This window comes from Lipotes vexillifer, unplaced genomic scaffold (genome assembly GCF_000442215.2).
Source record: "Lipotes vexillifer unplaced genomic scaffold, Lipotes_vexillifer_v1.1 scaffold77, whole genome shotgun sequence".
Taxonomy (NCBI): domain Eukaryota; kingdom Metazoa; phylum Chordata; class Mammalia; order Artiodactyla; family Lipotidae; genus Lipotes; species Lipotes vexillifer.
The window spans coordinates 2,815,930-2,836,858 of NW_006792456.1; the positions used below are offsets into that span (position 1 = coordinate 2,815,930).

General features: G+C 37.4%; 1 protein-coding gene across 1 annotated transcript in view; it reads right to left on the minus strand.

Annotated features, from left to right (window-relative positions):
- Positions 1 to 9,470: 9,470 nt before the first annotated feature.
- ACYP2 (acylphosphatase 2) overlaps positions 9,471 to 20,929 on the minus strand; it is a 171,698-nt gene continuing 160,239 nt past the window's right edge. The window contains exon 4 of the mRNA XM_007465686.1: positions 9,471 to 10,084. Within this exon, the coding sequence (XP_007465748.1) occupies positions 9,970 to 10,084 (115 nt within the window). The 3' untranslated portion in view covers positions 9,471 to 9,969. The remainder of the gene's footprint in view (positions 10,085 to 20,929) is intronic.

The following is a 20,929-nucleotide window of genomic DNA, read 5'->3' on the forward strand; positions in this document are numbered from 1 at the left end:
TACAGGACCCTTTCCCTGGGAGCAGCCTGGCAAAGAGAACTTGTAGTTATAGGCCATTTGAGACCCTCCCGATGTCGTCAGATATCAAGGAAGCACACAACATCAGACCTTAATTCCAGGACTTCTACCACACAGACTATAGTACCATGACATCATTTGTTTATTACCTTGGAATTTTACTCTAGGTGTGTGTTTGTGAATGTCTTGTTTTCTATTGAAATTGTGAGCTACTCAGGGACAACCAGCACTTCAAAAACAATGCATGTTATGGTTTGGGAAAATATTTACATTAAAATGATCTCTTCTTTCACATCTCAGCGATATTTTCAAATTTACTCATGTGAATACTGTTCAATACACCCAAGCTTTGTCTTAAAAATGCAGCCAAACTTTTAGTAGTGAAGGATGTGCTAGGTAGAATTTAAACTTGTATTAGTAAAGAGTTTGAACTCATGGCTGGCAATGATGCCCACGTATACACAGGCTGCTGAATTAAAGACATGTGATGTGCCACGGATTGACAGCTCTAAACATTTAGAGTTACCCACGTTTGCTGACATTTCAGAAGAGCTAATGGGTTTTTTTCCCACTCTCTTTTCAAACAGTGAACGAAACAATAAAATGAATGGGACATTGGCATTCTTTTAAAAATCAGTTAAGCTACAGCCTAAACACCAGAATGCTGATGTCTCAAATGTATTATTCAGACTGCATATTGTAGGCACTAATGGGGCCAATTAAGAGGTTTTATTGTTGCTAAATTGAAGCAAATTGGTATGAAGGAATGTAATGACGTCATAGACAGATTGGAAGAATTTACAGTATTTCCCCTCAACTTTCTAAAAATATCTAACATTAAATCTAATATTAATTTTATTCATCTCCATTTAGGTCCATTAAACTAATTTTATTTTCTATAATTATTAAAATATTTGTTAAATTTTATGCAACTGAAGTGCAAATTCTTTCCCTTTTAGTTATGATATACATTTAGACAAATGACTGAAAGTTTCAACATTTAACAGATTTTTATATTGTCAGAGAATTCCATTATGTCTCTGAGATAGAATGTCTTTTCTTGTATTTCTTACAAATAATCCTATCGAGATCCATCACTGTGCAGACAAAATATTGTCGTTGTAAAGAAACTACCGATTTCACTTTAACATGAAAACTTAAAACTGACTTCCTTAAAGTAAAATGAGATTTCCATTGCTAAACTCTGTTGGCATAGGAATTTCTATCCAGATAAAGACACTGTTTTTAAGGATTAAGTGCTAATTCAATTTTTATACTATTATAGTTTAATTCTAAAAATTTTCTGGTGAAATCACCGCTTATCAGTCCAAATTAGGTATTAGGAGTTTAATGTATACATTTTTAAATAGGTTTTTTTCTCATATTATAAAAGGGATACATACATATTCTAGAAAAATTTGGTAAACATAGATATAAATAAAGCAAAATCTTACCAGCTGGAGATAACCACTGTCCAATTTCAGTGGATTTATTTCCATTTTCCCCCATCAATCTAGGGTTGTGCTCTCCAATATGGTAGTCACTAGCCACATGTAACCTAGCCTCCATCCTCTGTCTCTGCTCTTTAGCAAGGCGTCCAGGTCCTGTTTGGATTTTCCCTTCCTGCTCTTGCAGTCTGGAAATCACCTTTAGGTGGAAAATTGTGGCAATTTCAGGACTCACTTCATTTGCTCCCCTTTTCTCAGGGATCACGGTCCTGCACTGCCTGTTGTGCACTGCCTGAAAACAGTTGTTCCATGTATTTTGTCCAGTGTTCTGGTTGTTTACAAGGGGAGATTAAATCCATCACTATATTGTGGATAATAATGGAAGTTTTTGTCACCTTATTCTATATGTCTATTCTATGTGTCTGTGCTTGGCTTATGTGAGGAATTGTTATAGAGGAATTTAACCTATTTTTTATATATTATCATGAATATGCAGTCTTACCTCTGTCATCTTACAATAGTTTAAGCCCTTGGAGGAATATTTCTTTTCCTCTATTTAACTCAGCAAATACTGTTGGGCACTTATTATGGTCATGCATTATTGTAGATGCTACAGATACAGCAGGGTCCAAACTTTCACAAATTCCTGCCTAATGTAGCTTACATTGGGATGAAAGAAAATAAGTAAAATATGGAATATTAGTTAGATGGTAATAACCACCATGGAGAAAGTAAAGGAGAGAAGTAAATAGGGAGTTTGGGGAGTGAGTGTTTGACAATTTAAATAGTGTGGCCAGGGAAGGACTCATTGATAAAGTGACATTTACCCAAAGAGCAAAAGCAAGTGATATCTGTGGATGTCTGGGAGAAGAGCATTCAAGTCAGAGAAGACAGTAAGTGGAAGGGGCTGGGCACAGAGGGTGCCTGGGGCATTCAAGGAACCGCAAGGAGTTCCTTGTAGCTGGAGCCAGGGGAGCAAGGGAGAGAGCAGCAGGAGGTAAGGTCAACAGAACAAGGGGACGCCACATTGTTTAGGGCCCAGAAATGATCTGGGCTTTTACTGAGAGTAAAATAGATTTCTATCAGAGGGTTTCAAGCTGAGGAGTGATGTGATCTGATTTCCTTTTTAACAGTATCCCTCAATGCTGTGTTGAGTATAGACTGAAGGAGGGAAAAGGCAGAAGCAGGGAGTTCAATTAGGAGGCTATTATATGATGACTGAGATCAAGGGTGTTGCCTTAGAGTTAGTGAAGATGCTCAGATTTGAGCATATATTTTTAAACTTTTTACTGTGGAAAATATAAAACAAAAAGAGAGGGAATGGTCTATGGAACCTCTATGAGCCACGTAGTGGCTGTCAACTCATGTTTAATCGTGTCTTATCTATACCTTCATCTACTTTCTGGCCCTCCCTTCTTCCTACTGGATTATTTTTAAGCAGATTATGGATGTTTGAAGACAGAGACAACAGGGGAATGAACAACAGAGAAAAGTCAATGATGAATTTTTTTAGCCCTGAGTTTTTGCCTTAAGCATCTCAAAATGAGGTGTTGCCACCATCTACAAAGGTGTAGAGTTTGTAGGAGGAGCCGTCAGCTGAGGTGAAGTAAGTCTGTGAGGTGAAATAAGTCTGTGAGAGGAGCAAATTAGGAACTCGTTTTGGGACATTAAAATTTGAGATGTCTAATAGAAGTCCAATTGGAAATGGACTAGGCTGTGGGTTAGATGAGTCTGGAGTTGAGAGAATAGCCTGGATGGGAGATGTAAATTTTGGAGTTGTCAACATGTGCATAATATTTATATTTATGAGACTGGATAATATTACCAGAGGGATGAGTACAGATTAAGAAGAGAAGATGTCCAGGGCCTGAGCTCTCAGATCCTCCAAATTTGAGATTATAGAAATGAGGAGGAATCACACAAAAGAAGACTGAAAAGGTGTGAATAATGAGGTGAAAGGAAAATCAAGAAAGTGTGATGTCCAGGAAGCCAAGTGAAAACAAGTACTGATGGGTTAAAGTAAAGAGGAGGACAGAGAACTGCCCAGTGGAGTTAGAAACGCTGAACTGAAATCATTAGGGGTAATATGAGGAGTGTTAACAGGTGGGGGAGAAAAGCATGATGGAAACAGATTTGAGAGTGGAGGGATTGGATTCCAGCAAGTATAGACAACTGTTTTCCAGGAGTTTATCCATAAATGGAAGAGGTATGTGGCCGTAGTTGGAAGAGTCAAGAGAGGAACAAATAACAGCATGTGTGTAGACGGGTAGGAGAGACTCATTCAATAGGAAACAAAAATTGATGGTGCGGAAGTGAGAATGGTAGGAGCAGCATCCTTGCGGGTATGGCATCCAGGTGTCCAGACAATTTGCCTATGGTAACAGGCAGGAAGGCGGAGGAAGTACTTGGACACAAATGTGGGTAGGTAGGTAAATGCAATGGTAGAAGCTTGGGGGAAGTTCTCTTCTGCTGGAAATAGAAATCACAGCCAAGGCTGAGTGAGGAGTAGGTGTGAAATCCTTGTCTAGGAGGGTGGGAGAGTGAATGGGTTAGAGAAACAGAACAGTTACTGGGCAGCAATTAGGTCCTTGTTAAAGTGAATGCTAGAGGTTTTTTGTTTATCTTAATAATTAATTTTTTAGCCATGCTTTATGTATGGGCCTATTTTCAGTAATTTTTGCTTAAAACCTAAGTTGTTCCTAACTGTATAACTTAATACCGTATAGGTTATAGTTATCTACGTTAAGAAAGTTTTCTTCTATCATAACTGATTTTTCCTTCTCTTTCAATTATTCTGCTTTTTCCAGATGAATTTCTATCATTGATTTATTGATGGGTTAGATAAGTGCTCTCTTTCTTCTAAATTAATAATTTTCTTTTTCACATTTTCATCTCTTTTTCCTGATGAACTTTTTAGATTATTCTCTTTACCAGTGTTCCCTAAAACTGCCAGACTGTCAAAATCACCTGGGGACATTTTAAAACTTGCAGATTCAGGGACAAAACCTTTGGAAGATCCTGATTCATTAGGTATGGGGTGGAGCCTAGTAATAAATAAGTCTATTTAAAATGCTCCCGAGGTAATTCTGATAATCAGCTGGGTTTGACAATCACAGCTCTGTATCACTGTTGAAATTTGCCAGTTACTAATTCCAGAATGGAATTTTATATTTCAACTAATTTTCCTTAATCCATATATTTTATTTTAATCTGAACATATTCTCCCCAGTGGCTCCCGGCTCTTCTTTCAAAGATCAACCTTCATTATATGCTATTGAGGACATATGCAGATGTTTCCTGAAATTTTATTTTTTCCTATAATAAATAACTTTTAGAGATAGGTACTCCCTCTGATTCTAAGAGGTATTATTCCATTTACCTTGGCTGTAGTGCTCTTTTGAATTTCAAGATTGATTTTTTTCCCCATTTATTCATCTTTTAATGAGGAGAGTTTGGTTATACACTGGCATTTGCCAACAGACCGTTTATCCCTCTCAGGTCTAAAACCTTAGAATCGTTGATCTGCCCTAATCCAGTATTTTGCTGTTGTTTTGTTATGAGATTTTCAGGAACCTTAAATTTTTAAAAAAATTATGAAATACATCGTAGATATAGGATATATAAAATAACATATAAAGTATGAATAATTATAAAAGGAACACTTAACAGCGCTACGTTGCCTTGGCTTCCATGCTTTAAGTAAAGGGACTACCCAATTGGCTACTACCTGTTCCTTCTCTCCCCTGTGTGCTGTGATTTAGTTTTATTATCCCAATCAGTGGAGAAAGAATAGTAGTTGGGATCAGAGAAGGGAGAGAAGGGTTGATTCTTCTTTTACTACCCTGGAAAATAATACCTGAGGAGAAGGATTTCTGTCTCATCTTTTTCTGATTGTTGTAGATACTGCATCTCAGAAATAATGGTGCATACCATCTACCCACTTTATGCCAATTTCCGGTTAAATATTGCAGGCATGTTCTTAAGCCAGATTAATATGCACTGAATTCAGTGGAAATTCTGCTTTAATACTTGCAAATGGTCAAATGACTGACTATGATTCTTGATCTTTAGAACTGTTTTGAAACAGACACCACATTTCCAATACAGTGAATTTCCTGCATCTTCTCTTTCTCTATGTGTCTTCTAGTATTTGTAAAAAGCTAGAAGAAAACAAAAAGATACCACATTGGAAACTTGTATTCACTGATTCTTGAACAGTTCATTGTGGCAACATGGAAAATAAAACTAATGAAAGAAAAATGTAGTTTAAGGATGAAAGAAGTATCTTAGACATCCAACCTTTCAGCGGAGGAGAAAGCATAAATCTTGCTTTCTAGAAGAGGGAACCCACTTTCTACAGAAAAATCTGCTAATGAGATCACACAGTAACTAGACTTTTTAATTCTAAAATTTTAAATTTTCATCAGACTTTGGTTTTATTCAAAACCACTTGAACCCGTTAAGAAGAGGAAAATTACCTTTTACACATAATTCTAAATGTTAAGTTAAAATCTTCAAGATATGCTTATAAAACACTTTTTAATTAAGCCACTAATTATACATTTGTATTTTCTCTTGCATATTTTAAAAATTTTGGTAACATCAAAATAGAAACAAAAGACAACAGAGAATCACTTTCAGAAATATTTTAGTTATCATGGACCTTTATGGAGGCTACTATGAAAAAGAAAAATTTATTTTCAATGCTCAGTTGTCACAAAAATGGAAATGGCTACAGGTAAACTATACCTACCACACTGGCTTGACAAAAGTAATCAAGAGAATGGGCAATGCATTTGAGTTTAGCATTTATAAAAATTTAGAAAAGACCCCGGATGCTAAATTCAGTGTCTTTGTTGTTTTTGTTTCTTTTCGGTTTTTTGTTTGAGGCAGAATTCTTCTCAAAATATGTCTTATGGAGAATCCTAATATAGGAAAGAGATGAGAGTAGGACTTGTCTGATTGGGACTGTTGGCTGCCCAGCTTCCTCATTGCCTTTCTGTAGTTCTCCTGGTACCACTTCCTGGGAGGTCTCTGTCTTACTGGAATCCTGGGAGAAGTCCCAATTCTTGACTTTGCCATTGAGGGCACCTAGGCACACAGCTAATTAATGGGTGGGCTGGGCCCAGAATGCGGGTGTTCTGATTCCTAGAGCAGAATATCCTCTACCATACCACACTTCCTATATTCAGTTCCCCAAATTAGTTCCAGACATGAAAATCTCGTCCTTTTAACAAGTAGTGAACATTCTTTGATATCTGTATTAATGGAGGCCAGGGAAAAGTACTATATGAAAAATATTTGTGGACTATATATTTCCAAATACAAGCTAAATTTTGGAATTGGATTGCTTTTTCTGTTGTCTTTATGAGTTTAGAGACAGGTGCTTCTGAAAGATTCCTTCGATAGACAAAGTTGAAAATGCTTCATTATGAAAATGGTGACCAACTTCCAGAAAAGCCAAACTAGTGAGTGTTGTGGCCATATCCACCCTGCACCTCTTAGTTCCCCCTTCAGTGCTTCTGTGCTCTTTGTTTACATAAGCACCTGCTTTTGAAGCACAAGCCTTCTTCAGCCTGCAGGGAATTCCCTTGTACCTAGAGATTCACAGTCTCACATGAAAGTTGAATTGCTTCTTCTCAAGCTTAGAAGCCCACGGTCTTCTTAATAGAAAAATCTCCCGTTTCTACTACACCCCTGTTGCTTCTATGCACCCAGACTGCAAAAGAGTCTGTCTTTTGCATCTTCCCTCCAGCCAAGTGCTTTACTTCTTGAGTTAGCTTTTTTAAAAGATAGGCATATTTTTATAAGTATGAAAAATAGTTACATGCTTTAACAAATCATATACCCCTAATTCTGATGTGTTGTTTCTTGAGGAGGTTGTGGGCATGTGGGGTGTTGAGACTCCTGGCTGACAGTCATTGAAGTAGAGACCCATCTTTTGCTTAGTTGGTTTTTAAAATGCCTAATTCTGGCAAAATTAAACCTGTCAAGGTTTGTTATTATCTAAAATATGATATGTAAATTTAAAAGTCCCTGTGTAAGTTCAATATGAAATATGACACATTAAGTTTACTGTTAAGATGTGCTATGTGGTCTCAACACATTTTTGAGATTGCTTTACCTTTTTTTTCTCTTGCTTTCCATCCATTTATGAACCCATTTTTAATCATTATTTACAATATTTTTCATCCCGTAATAGAACTTAGTTATGTATTAATCATTAAGCAACCTTGACTAATGTGATTCACTTTGTGCAGTTAGAAGATTGTGCCAGTAAAGTGTGACTTTCTTATAAAGAGATTGGGGAAGGGAACTACCAGAGGAAATCAGGGTAATAAAGTGGCATATTGGTATCACTTCTGAGATCGTATTTTTCTAAAATCATTTGGCCTTCCTATGTGTAGAGATATAGATTTTATTTTCAACTTGACTGTGCAAGAAATTATTTATTTTCCCTAAGTCAAATTGAGCCTGCTTCAAGTCCCATCCTGTCTGGGAGGTGAGAAGTTAAATCTTTCCTCCCTGGTGCTTTGTACCCTCTCTCAAAAGGATCATGTAAAGGGCCTAATGTAGAGAGAACATTCAGGAAAGACTTCTCTAGTCTCTTGTCCATACCAGTTACCATGACTACCATCCAAGCCACCATGGTCCCTTGTAGTCAGGATGCTTTGCAGCACTTTTGGGGATAGGAATCTTGCTAGGACTGGAAGCCCCTGGGCTTGGGATCTAGCTTCTCTGGGTGGACCACAGCTGTTTCCTTCTCAGATTTGGCTGTCCCCCAGAGGTGCTGTTGGGGAGAAAGGCACAGGTCTCCATCTCGTGGGAAATCCATTGCCTTTGGTCCCTTTCCAAAGTCTTGGATAATCTCGTTGTCCCCTTGGCTCTTGCCACTTCTGCTTCTCTTTTACCGGCTAAAGGCATAGTGTTTGTTTTCTGCTCAACTCACAGCATAATGATCCCTTTAAAATGAAACCTTGGAAGGAAAGTCGTCTTCAGGGAATCTGGCACCAAAACCCTCCTTGAGGTAAAGGAGCTAAAGACTTGTCGACCTTCCTTGAATCAGGAGTGGGTAAATAACAGGGAGAGGAAAACCCAAACGAATAACACAGTTGAGTCTCCTTTACGTGGTGATGGTATTAAAAAAGTAGGAAAGTTCTTTACTCCTTTAAGTGTATTTGGAAAGTTAAAAAAAAATGTCATTCCCTAAAGTTGTATTGTCTGCTTATATACATTTGATATCAATATTTTCATCGAATTAACCATTCAGGTGAACAAAAGTCAGCCCATGCTTCATCTCCTTAATTCTAATCTTGCAGCAGGTAGAGAAGAGAGGCCTGAATTCTTTCTCTATGCCATGGAGTGTAGCAATAGAGATTTGCTCCATAGATACAGAATGGTGGTTTCTAGCCTGTATTCCCAAGGCATTTGAAATTATTGGACAATTGCTGAGGATAAGATGCAGGAGGAAAGACTGAGACCAAGTGTGCAGGGCTCCACGGACCCCGATTTCAATCATTCTAGGCCTTTTCCACTTGCTTTATGTATAAAATTCCATGTAAACCTTTGTTTTAATGGATTCCATTGTTATAAAAACTTGTAAATCATTGAAGGAATATGTAAGTATATACCTACAACATTTGAAATTCCCGAGTATTTTGAGTTAAAGGTCTCCCATTTTCCAGAGTATAATTCTGTAGTATAGAAATAAACCTTCCCCTTAAAATACTATGTTGCTTAATTATCAACTGTATGTGAAAATCCCCGGATGATAGGCCAAGTTTGGGGGATAGTATGATTTATTTAGACTCTCAGTTCCTTTTCTGGTTCATAGGCCATCCATTGTGGGTGGTTGTGGATATAAACCTTGCAGCTTGCTACACTACCAGTGTGGGTTCTTCACTCATCTGTTCACTGTACAGAACAATATAGTTCCTAGAAAGCATTAAGTACTTTCAGCCGAAGTACTGAGTCATGTTCTCATTTAACCAGAGTTTTTGAAACTATTGATTTTAGGGCTATGCTGATCATCATATACATTTATATCTAACTACTGGTTATTTTGTTGTTGTTGTTATTAAACAAATTATTCAACTTTAACAACAAATTATTATTCAGAGATTTTAGAATGCAATTCAGACAACAATACCTAAAAATAATTTTTACATGGTTAACTTTATTTTATGTCCAGCCAAATAACATTTATGCCATATTAGAATTAACGATTACAAGAGACAAGTTTAAATACAGTAAAATATTCATATTAAATATTTTGTAATGACATTTTAAATTTTAGAGTGCTAAGTTTTGGCTTGTTAAAAACATATTTGAGCAAAACTATTTCAGTGTCAGACATTTTTAGTAACATATAATGTTGTAGCTTTCAGAACAGAAAGTTCCTTTTTTTTACCCTACTCTGCTACTATCATTGTAGTATATAGACTTAAGAATACATAAGTGTCTTTTGTGCAGTATGAGCATTACAATTTTAATTTTTCTCCTATTAGTATCGAATATTAAAATTAGAGTATTCAAGTTTAGAGATGGTTTTTTCATTGTAAAAGGTCGTGCGATCGATGCGAGAACTAGGACTTCCAACATTGCTCAGCCAGGACTTCCTACAAAAAATAAACAAAAATTAGCATTTAAGTGTATATAGACTAGCTAAAATGATCCCACGATGAGTAATAATGGGAGTTTACGTTTACTAAGTAACTTCTGCATATAATGTGAAACATATACATGATTTGTACAACGTGAAAATTTTATATCAGAATACCACAGAGTTTAACATATAATTAAATGTGGACAAAGAAAAGCTAATGACAAATTAAGCACAGTCAACTCCGGATGATTTCATATTGGGGTTATTTCCCTCCTCTTAAAACATCCGATGCCATTACTACCTAGGTCTTGTGTGCAAAAGGATAAAAATATTTTTATAAAGAAGAAAAACAATGCACCATGAGTTTTTCTCCTTACCCAGCACATGGTAGATTATATATATGTATGTGCAGAATGAGAGAGAGAGAGAGAGAGAGAAAGAATGAAAGAATATGGAAAAATCACATTTATTCTTTATTTAAACATTAAAATAAGATGAATATTTTTCTTATCTATTCAAAAACCATTTCTTACCATATATATTAGCAAAGTGCATTAAAGAGACAGAGTAAATGTTCTGAAACTTCTGCTTATATAGTGTTTTTTCTTATTAGTGATATCATGTGTCTAATTTATACATGATATCACTAATAAGTGATAATTTATACATTTTGTGCTTACTGAGATGCTTCATATAAATTCCAAGATTACTGTAATATCGCTAACACCTCAGATATTGTTAAGGATTTTCCAGAATCTCTCTACCTACTAATAATTAGTTGGGGTTTCAGATTAAGTGGGACTACAGGTTAATAATAATAGGAGGCAGTTTTATACAAATGATGGCTGTTATCCCAGTTGTAGAAACAGTCTACAAGTTTCCTCATATCCCCAAAAGTCTTTGAGGTTGTGAAGCTAGTGCTGTGTACAGCTGTGCAGTATCATATGTAGCAATCTCACATAACCTTGAATTAAGAATATTTTCTAAGCTAAAGTTGTCTGACTAGCTGAAAATTACTCTTAATCAGGCTGGAGAAGAATGACAGTGATTCAAGATTGCCCTTGTGTTATTTAACTCTATTATTGGCATGTAGTGGATTTACAATATTATATTAGTTTCAGGTGTACAACATAGTGATTCAATATTTTATAGATTACACTCCACTTAAAGTTATTATAAAATATTGTCTATTTTCCCTGTGCTGTACATTACATCCTTGTATCTTATTTATTTTACAAATAGTAGTTTGTTTTAGCCCCCTTCTTGATTCTTATTTGTGACAATTTTTCTGGGTAAGGTGAGCTTTTACTTTTGTTCTGTTTCATAAGCTAAGCCATCAGCACAGCAACATTTTCTTTTCTTCAACTCATTTAGTTGAAATCTTAAAAATCAAAATTGCATATGTTGAAGAATGAAGTTCAGTTATTATGAAAAGGGCCGATGGCTTCAACATTACCAGTCAAATCTCCTTGAAACCTTCTAGAAAAGAAAGGCCAATAGAAATAAAAGCTAACATTTATGAAGCACTACCCGTTTGCTCAGCCCTGTGCTAAGTTCTTTACATACACTATTTCCTTTAATCCACACATTAACCCTGTAAGCTATAGTCCATTAGTCCTCCTAAGTTACTGATGAGGAAAGAGACACAGAAGAGTTAAGTAACTTGCCCAGGGTAGGAGCAGTGGTGGTGGTGACAGTGATCAGATTCTGGATATACTGTGAAGGTGTAGTCAATGGATTTGCTGACAGATTGGATGTGGGTGTGAGAAAAAGAGGAGACTGAAGGATGATACCAGGGTTATTGGTTTGAAAAACTACAATTGGTTTGAAAAACTACAGGATGGAATTGTCATTTACTGAAATGGAGAGACTGTGAGAAGAGCAGATTTGGGGGAAGATCAGAAGTTCAATTATGGAATGTTAAATTTGAGATGTCTGTTAAACATCTAAATGAGATGTTGAGTAGGCAGCTGGATCTATGAATCTGGAGAGATGAAATTTGGAATTTGTCTGTAGATAGCATTGAAAGCCATAAGAATGGATGGGATCACCAAGAAAATGAATGTAGATAGAAAAGGAAAGAGGTCCACAGACTGCACTGTAGGGCATCCCAATGTTAAGAGCTCAGGAAGTAGAACCAGCAAAGGAAAAGAAAGCATCCAGTGAGGTAGGAGAAAAACTGGGAGAGCACTGTGTCCTGAGAGTCAAATGAAGCCCTCTGGGAACAGGGAGAGATCAACTGGGGCAACATTGCCGGCAGGTCAAGTAAGGTGAGGACTGAGAATTGACCATTGTGTTTATGGTTTTTTGGTTTTTGTTTTTTTTTTTGCGGTACATGGGCCTCTCACTGTTGTGGCCTTTCCCGTTGCGGAGCACAGGCTCCGGACGCGCAGGCTCAGCGGCCATGGCTCACAGGCCCAGCCGCTCCGCAGCATGTGGGATCTTCCCAGACCGGGGCACGAACCCGTGTTCCCTGCATTGGCAGGCGGACTCTCAACCACTGCGCCACCAGGGAAGCCCTGACCATTGTGTTTAGTAACACAGGGGTCACTGATGACCTTGACAAGAACAGTTTTGGTGGAGTGAAAGCCATATTTGAATGGGCTCCAGAGAGAAGAAGAGAGGAACTTGAACCAGTGAGTCCAGGACTTGGACTAGTGGACATCAAAGCTGCAATGACTAATCCACCAGAGCTCTGTGTATTTAACTAGTTGAGAGCTTGACTATCTACCTGTAGTTGATCTTCAACACCACCAAGAACTTCTTCACTGGCTAGACCTATGGCCAAGGAGGAATTTACACCACTGGTAGGAGCAGAATGGTCATGCTATTAGGTGAGTCAGCTCTGTTTACACTGTGTGTGTGTGTGTGTGTGTGTGTGTGTGTGTGTGTGTGTGTGTGTGTGTATGTGTCAGGGGGAGGGTCACTCTGTGCCATGGCTCCACACATGTCATCCATGTTGCTAGGAACTGTCTTGCCTGACCTGCCTACTCACGTCACTTGGCAAGCCCTAAGACCTCACTCTTCATGTGCTGCCGTTGCCCTTGATAGGGGTGGCTCAGGTCTGGAGATGGCAGACATAAGAGTTCTCCTAGCCAAAAAATAACTAGTCACAAATTTTTATCTAATTAGTGAGGATGTGATTGGAATGAGATATATATATTTTCCCACTCCCCGTTAATGTGTAAAAGAACCACATAATCCAATAGTACCCATTAATTCAATTCAATAAGTATTTAAGTAGCACTGTATGCAAGGTATATTCTAGATACTCTAGTGCATATATAGGCATCTAAAATGAGGTTCTTTCCTCAATCTAACCTTACATCTAAAGCAACTAGAGAAAGAAGAACAAACAAAACCCAAAGTGATAAAACGAAAGGAATCATAAAGATCAGAGCAGAAATAAATGAAATAGAGACAAAGAAAAAAATAGAAAAGATCAATGAAACTAAAATCTAGTTCTTTGAAAAGATAAACAAAATTGATAAAACTTTAGCCTGACTCATCAAGAAAGAAAAGAGAGGACTCAAATCAATAAAATTAGAAATGAAAAAGGAGAAGTTACAGTGGACACCACAGAAATACAAAGTACTACAAGCAACTATATGCCAATAAAATGGACAATGTAGAAGAAATGGACAAATTCTTAGAAAGGTACAATCTCCCAAGACTGAACCAGGAAGAAATAGAAAATATGAACAGACCAATCACAAGTACTGAAATAGAAACCATGATTTAAAAACTCCCAACAAACAAAAGTCCAGGACTAGGTGGCTTCACAGGTGAATTCTATCAAACATTCAGAGAAAAGTTTATCCTTTTTAAACTATTCCAAAAAATTGCACAGGAAGGAACACGCCCACTCATTCTGAGGCCCTCATCACCCTGATACCAAAACTAGACAAAGATACCAGGAAAAAAGAAAATTACAGACCAATACCACTGATGAACATAGATGCAAAAATCATCAACAAAGGGCTGCTCTGGTGGTGCAGTGGTTGGGAGTCCGCCTGCCGCTGCAGGGGACGTGGGTTCGTGCCCTGGTCCGGGAAGATCCCACATTCTGCGGAGCGGCTGGGCCCGAGAGCCATGGCTGCTGAGCCTGCGCATCCAGAGCCTGTGCTCTGCAACGGGAGAGGCCACAGCGGTGAGAGGCCCGTGTACCGCAAAAAAAAAAAATCATCAACAAAGTACTAGCGAATTGAATGTAACAATACATTAAAAGGCTCATACACCATGATCAAGTGGGATTTATCCCAGGGATGCAAGGATTTTTCAATATCTGCAAATCAGTGTGATACACCACATCAACAAATTGAAGAATAAAAACCATATGATCATCTCAATAGATGCAGAAAAAGCTTTTGACAAAATTCAACACCCATTTATGATAAAAACTCTCCTGAAAGTGGGCATAGAGGGAACATATCTCAACATAATAAAGGCCATATATGACAAACCCACAGCCAACATCATTCTCAATGCTGAAAATCTGAACGCATTTCCACTAAGATCAGGAACAACACAAGGATTTCCACTTTCACCACTTTTATTCAACGTAGTTTTGGAAGTCCTAGCCATGGCAATTAGAGAAGAAAAAGAAATAAAAGGAATCCAAATTGGAAAAGATGTAAAACTGTCACTGTTTGCAGACAACATGATACTATACATAGAAAATCCTAAAGATGCGATGAGAAAACTACTAGAGCTCATCAATGAATTTGGTAAAGTTGCAGGATACAAAATTAATGCACAAAAATCTCTTGCATTCCTATACACTAACAATGAAAGATCAGAAAGAGAAATTAAAGAAATACTCCCATTTACCATCACCTCAAAAAGAATAAAATACCTAAGAATAAACTACCTGAGGAGACAAAAGTCCTGTTCTCCAAAAACTATAGGACACTAACGAAAGAAATCAAAGATGACACAAACAGATGGAAAGATATACCATTTCTTGGGTTGGAAGAATCAATATTCTCAAAATGACTTTACTACCCACAGCAATCTAAAGATTCAGTGCAAACCCTATCAAATTACCAATGACATTTTTCACAGAACTAGAACAAAAAAATCTTAATTTGTATGAAGACACAAAAGACCCCGAATAGCCAAAGCAATCTTGAGAAAGAAAAATGGAGCCAGAGGAATCAGGCTCCCTGACTTCAGACTATACTACAAAGCTACAGCCATCAAGACAGTATGGTACTTGCACAAAAACAGAAATACAGATCAATGGAACAGGATAGAAAGCCCAGAAATAAACCCACACACCTATGGTCAATTAATCTACAATAAAGGAGGCAAGATTGTACAATGGAGGAAAGACAGTCTCTTCAATAAGTGGTGCTGGGAAAACTGGACAGCTACATGTAAAAAAATGAAATCAGAACATTCTTTAACACCATACACAAAAATAAACTCAAAATGGATTAAAGACCTAAATGTAAGAACTGATACTATAAAACTCTTAGAGGAAAACATAGGAAAAGCAGTCTGACATAAATCACAGCAATATCTTTTTTGATACATCTCCTAGAGTAATGGAAATAAAAACAAAAATAAATGGGACCTAATTAAACTCAAAAGCTTTTGCACAGCAAAGGAAACCATAAACAAAATGAAAAGACACCCCACAGAATGTGAGAAAATATTTGAAAATGATGCGACTGACAAGGGATTAATCTCCGAAACCTGCAAACAGCTCATGCAGCTCCATATCATAAAAAACAACCCAATCAAAAAATAGGCAGAAGATCTGAATAGACATTTCTCCAAAGAAGACATACAGATGAACAAAAGGCACATGAAAAGATGCTCAACATTGCTAATTATTAGAGAAATGAAAATCAAAAGTATAATGAGATATCACCTCACATTGGTGAGAATGGACATCATCAAAAAGTCTACAAACAATAAATGCTGGAGAAGTTGTGGGGAAAAGTGAGGTTCACTGTTGGTGGGAATGTAAATCGGTACATCCACTGTGGAGAACAGTATGGACGTTCACTTAAAAAACTAAAAAGTGAGCTACCATATGATCCAGCTATCCCCCTCCTGGGCATATATCCAGAGAGAAGCATGGTTTGAAAGGATACATGCACTCCAATGTTCATTGCAGTGCTGTCTATGATAGCCAAGACATGGAAGTAATCTAAATGTCCATCAGCAGATGAACGGATAAAGAAGATGTGCTACATATATACAACAGAATATTACTCAGCCATTAAAAGAATGAAATAATGCATTTGCAGTAACATGGTTGGACCTGGAGATTATCATACTAAGTGAAGTAACTGAGACAGAGAAAGATAAATATCATATCATATCACTTATATGTGGAATCTAAAAAAAAAAAAAAAGATACAAATGAACTTACTTACAAAACAGAAATAGACTCACAGACTTAGAAAACAAACTTACAGTTACCAAAGGGAAAAAGGTGGCTGGGGGGGCGGAGGAGGGATAAACTGGGAGGTTGGGATTGACATATACACACTGCTATATTTAAAATAGATGACCAACAAGGACCTACTGTATAGCATAGGGAACTCTGCTCAGTCTTCTGTAATAACCTAAATGGGAGAAAAATTTGAAAAAGAATAGATACATGTATATGTACAACTGAATCACTTTGCTGTACACCTGAAACTAACACAACCTTGTTAATCAACTCTACTCCAATATAAAATAAAAATTTAAAAATAATTTGTTATATGTATTTAAATTATTCAATATTGCTTTTACTTTTTCATGAATATTTATGAATAAAAAGTATTTATGGGGCTTCCCTGGTGACGCAGTGGTTGAGAGTCCGCCTGCTGCAATGCAGGGGACATGGGTTCATGCCCCGGTCCGGGAAGATCCCACATGCCATGGAGCGGCTGGACCCGTGAGCCACAACTACTGAGCCTGTGCGTCCGGAGCCTGTGCTCTGCAACGGGAGAGGCCACAACAGGGAGAGGCCCGCGTACCGCAAAAAAAAAAAAAAAAAAAAAAAAAAAAGTATTTATGAATAGAGTATTGATTATGAATAAAGTGAAGTCAATAAATATTTCTCACAAAGAATTGGGTGATTTGACCCCCCCTTTTCAAAGAAGCAATATGCTGATCAGTATTTCTCATAAAGCAAGACAAAAAAGAAATCTATGTAAATTATTTTTAAAAACCCACTTAGAAACCAACTACAGTGATTTAAATCAAACTATGTCTTTTTTTTTTTTTTTTTTTTTTTTGGGTACGCGGGCCTCTCATTGTTGTGGCCTCTCCTGTTGCGGAGCACAGTCTCCCGCCGCGCAGGCTCAGCGGCCATGCCCAGCAGCTCCGCGGCATGTGGGTTCTTCCCGGACCGGGCACGAACCCGTGTCCCCTGCATCGGCAGGCGGACTCTCAACCACTGCGCCACCAGGGAAGCCCCAAACTGTGTCTTTTTTGAAAAAAGAAATACATTCTCTTGACTGATCTTGAATTACTTCAAAAAATTATTAAACTTCCAGAAAACTGTATTAAAAAAAGTAACAATTTTGTCTACTTTTGTTCAAGTCTTTATGTTCCTCATTAAAATTTTCTTTGCTTCAATTCAGGTCCTGTATATTTCTTGGTAAGTTTATACTTAGATACGTTCTATTTTTCTTGCTGTTTTGAACAAGATGCTTTTTAATCATCATGTTTAAACTGGTATACAGAGAAACTAGTGATTTCTCATATTGTAATCAGATGGCTTACTGAACTTCCTTGGTGATATAATAGTTTCTCTTTTCTTTGTGGTTGCCTAGGTAAACCACCCCATGTATTTTTCCAGAATTCATTTTGTTAGTCAATTTTTAACACAGTGGATCATTTCAATTTGCTCTTTATTTTAGCTTCTCTAGCCACATTTTGGCTACTTACATGCCTTTCAAAGAATTGCTACAGTAACTATGCAGAGAAAGATTGAATCATGGACTGTGTGCACCCAACACGATCATAATACACTAATACACGCTCTTAACTCCAGCATATTTTACCTATCAGTTTCATAGACTCAGTAAATATTGAATGGATGGTTGGATGGATGGGTGAATTGTATTTTCTCGAACAAGACTCAAGTCCATTATTTCTGCTGTAAATCTGAGTCTGCTTTGTGTGCATATATCTTTCAGGTATTTTTATTTAAGCAACATGATCCACTGGTAGGCTTTAAAAAACAATAAGAAGGTTCAATGAATAAAAATGAAAGAATGAGAATGTAAGCTGGAAAATTCTATTGACAGAAGTCATGTTACTCGATAACCATGTCTTCCCTTCACTCTAATATAAATGCCTTATGTAGAAATTTTGAAAATAAAACTAATTTTTGTAAAGTTTAATTCTCTTACCAAAATCATGTTGCCGTTAACAATTATAAAGAAATAACAGAAACAGGAATTCCACTATGGATACATTTCTTACATGGTTGATGAGAACTGTACACAGTTGTGAAAACAATTGTTTATGGAATGGCAAAGGACAATGATCTTGTACATATTACTTTTAAGTATTCTTCAGGCCATCTTTGCATTAAAGAGAAATGAATAAAATACAGTGCTGATAAATGTTAAGTGACCAAGGAAAAATCTCTTCATTTAATAAATTAACTGTGCTGTGTTTTTCTGTTCCTGTTCAGAGAATCACCAACTATTGGTCCCCTCAGGGTTTCCACAGCATTGTCTCTAATTTGTGGGTGCTGATGGCACACATTTAGCTGTCAAGTACAGTAAGTGCCACACATTTATGGCCTTAGCAGCCAGCAAAGAGGCCAGCTGTGGCCTTCTAAAATGCACTGAGGTTTTTGCCCTGAGACCTTACTTTGACTGCCCCTATCTAAAAAGGGCCCCACTCCCATGCTATTGTGTATATCATGGGAATTGCCACATTCTGTAATTGCTATGTTTATATGACTGTTTATGTATTCACTACGTGCCTCCTCCACATTAGAATGCAAATTCTAAGAAGGCAGTGTCAGAGTCTTACACACTGTTGTATCCCCAACATCTAGCATGATGCCCAGTGATAATGGGCACTCAAAACATATTTACTGAATGAATGGAGTCTTTGTCACCTGCCTGCCCTCCTCAGGTCTATAGCTTCCATGCATGAGAGGAAGGGGCATAGACTGTATAGGGACTACACAGTCCACACACAGAAAGGAACCCTGAGCACGACCTGTTAACTCTTTGATTTTTACCTCACACAAAACAAAACCCTCCTGCTTTTTTTCCCCCACTCTTTGAAAGGTAAAGAAATTAAGTTGCTCTTATTACAGAAAATGAGTAAATATTTTGCTGATGGAAGTCCCCTATGAAATAATTCAAATAATGACAATATTCAGTTTCTTAAAGAAAGTTAGAAGCCTATGGATCGACCTAATAAGCTGAATATAAGCCTGTGGTTCATGGGAATCTGTCCGTGTATCTATCCATCTATCTACCTATCTATCTATCTATCTATCTCTCTCTCTCTCTCTATATATATATATATATATTTTTTTTTTTTTTTTTGTGGTACATGGGCCTCTCACTCTTGTGGCCTCTCACTGTTGTGGCCTCTCCTGTTGCAGAGCACAGGCTCCGGATACACAGGCTCAGCGGCCATGGCTCATGGGCCTAGCCGCTCGGCGTCATGTGGGATCTTCCTGGACCAGGGCACGAACCCGTGTCCCCTGCATCGGCAGGCTGACTCTCAACACTGCGCCACCAGGGAAGCCCATGTATCAATATTTTTGCCAACCCCCAGATTTTACTGCATTTCTTGTGATTGTGAGTTTACTCACTACATAAATAAACATAGTAACCGACTCCACTCAGTTCAGGGTGACTATCTCAACACCATAAGAGGGCCAAGTCCATCCTGCAAACCCAGTCACCTGATATGCCGCCACCTTGGTCAAATTCAGCGCACGATTGGTTGTATATGCTCATACATGTTGTGATTATCCAATAAAAATCCTTAGACATTTTTCTTAGTATCCCAAAGATGTACAGACACCTATTTATTGTATTTGCTGTATTAATTCAGGATTTTTAAGCTCCTTTTTAAAGAAAAGAATCCTTTCTTCCAACATAATCTTGCACAAAAGCTTACTGCTTATAGCAGGAGTGAAGTGCTTCTCTGAACAAGGGAATGGTTGGGGCCCGGGGGTGCAGAACCTTCCCCCCCAGGCCTTTCTCTCTGCCAGCTGCACCTCGAGAACCACTGGGGAATCCCAAGGGCTCTGAAGAGCACAGTTTGAAAACTTCCCTATTAACCTATCACTAAGCGAGGATACAGAGGAGTGGAATGGTTGGAGGATCCATCACAGGTAGAGGCGGAAATCAACATAAGGCTATCTTTTCTATAACTCAAGTCAGCATTTCCTACAAAATGTAGTAAGCTCCTGGAGTGGTAAAAAAAAAAAAAAAAAAAAAAAAAAAAAAAAAACCCCATTTAACTAATATCCTTCTCTGAAACAAAGAGGTGAAATCAAAGCATTAGAAAGCCAATACTATTAATAATTCATAGCAGTTCTATTTCCTGGGACTAAAGTGGGGCAGCATAATCCTTTCACATAGCTCTGTAGCACCAGTATAAAATGTAGACCACAGCAAGAAAGCAAACAGTAGGAAAAGACAGCTAATGAATTAAAAGCTAACATGATGCATGTTGGAAAATATTGAGTTGTCTGCTCATTTCAAGCTTTCAAATTAGCATTAATAATGAAAGGATAGCATATAATATTTTTGCTATTCTCCTTTCTTTAGCAAGTTTCCTTATTTAGTTACATGTGGACAAATAATATCATATACTTCATTATCAATACAAGCATTTGAACTTTTTTTTTTTTTTTTTTTTTTTG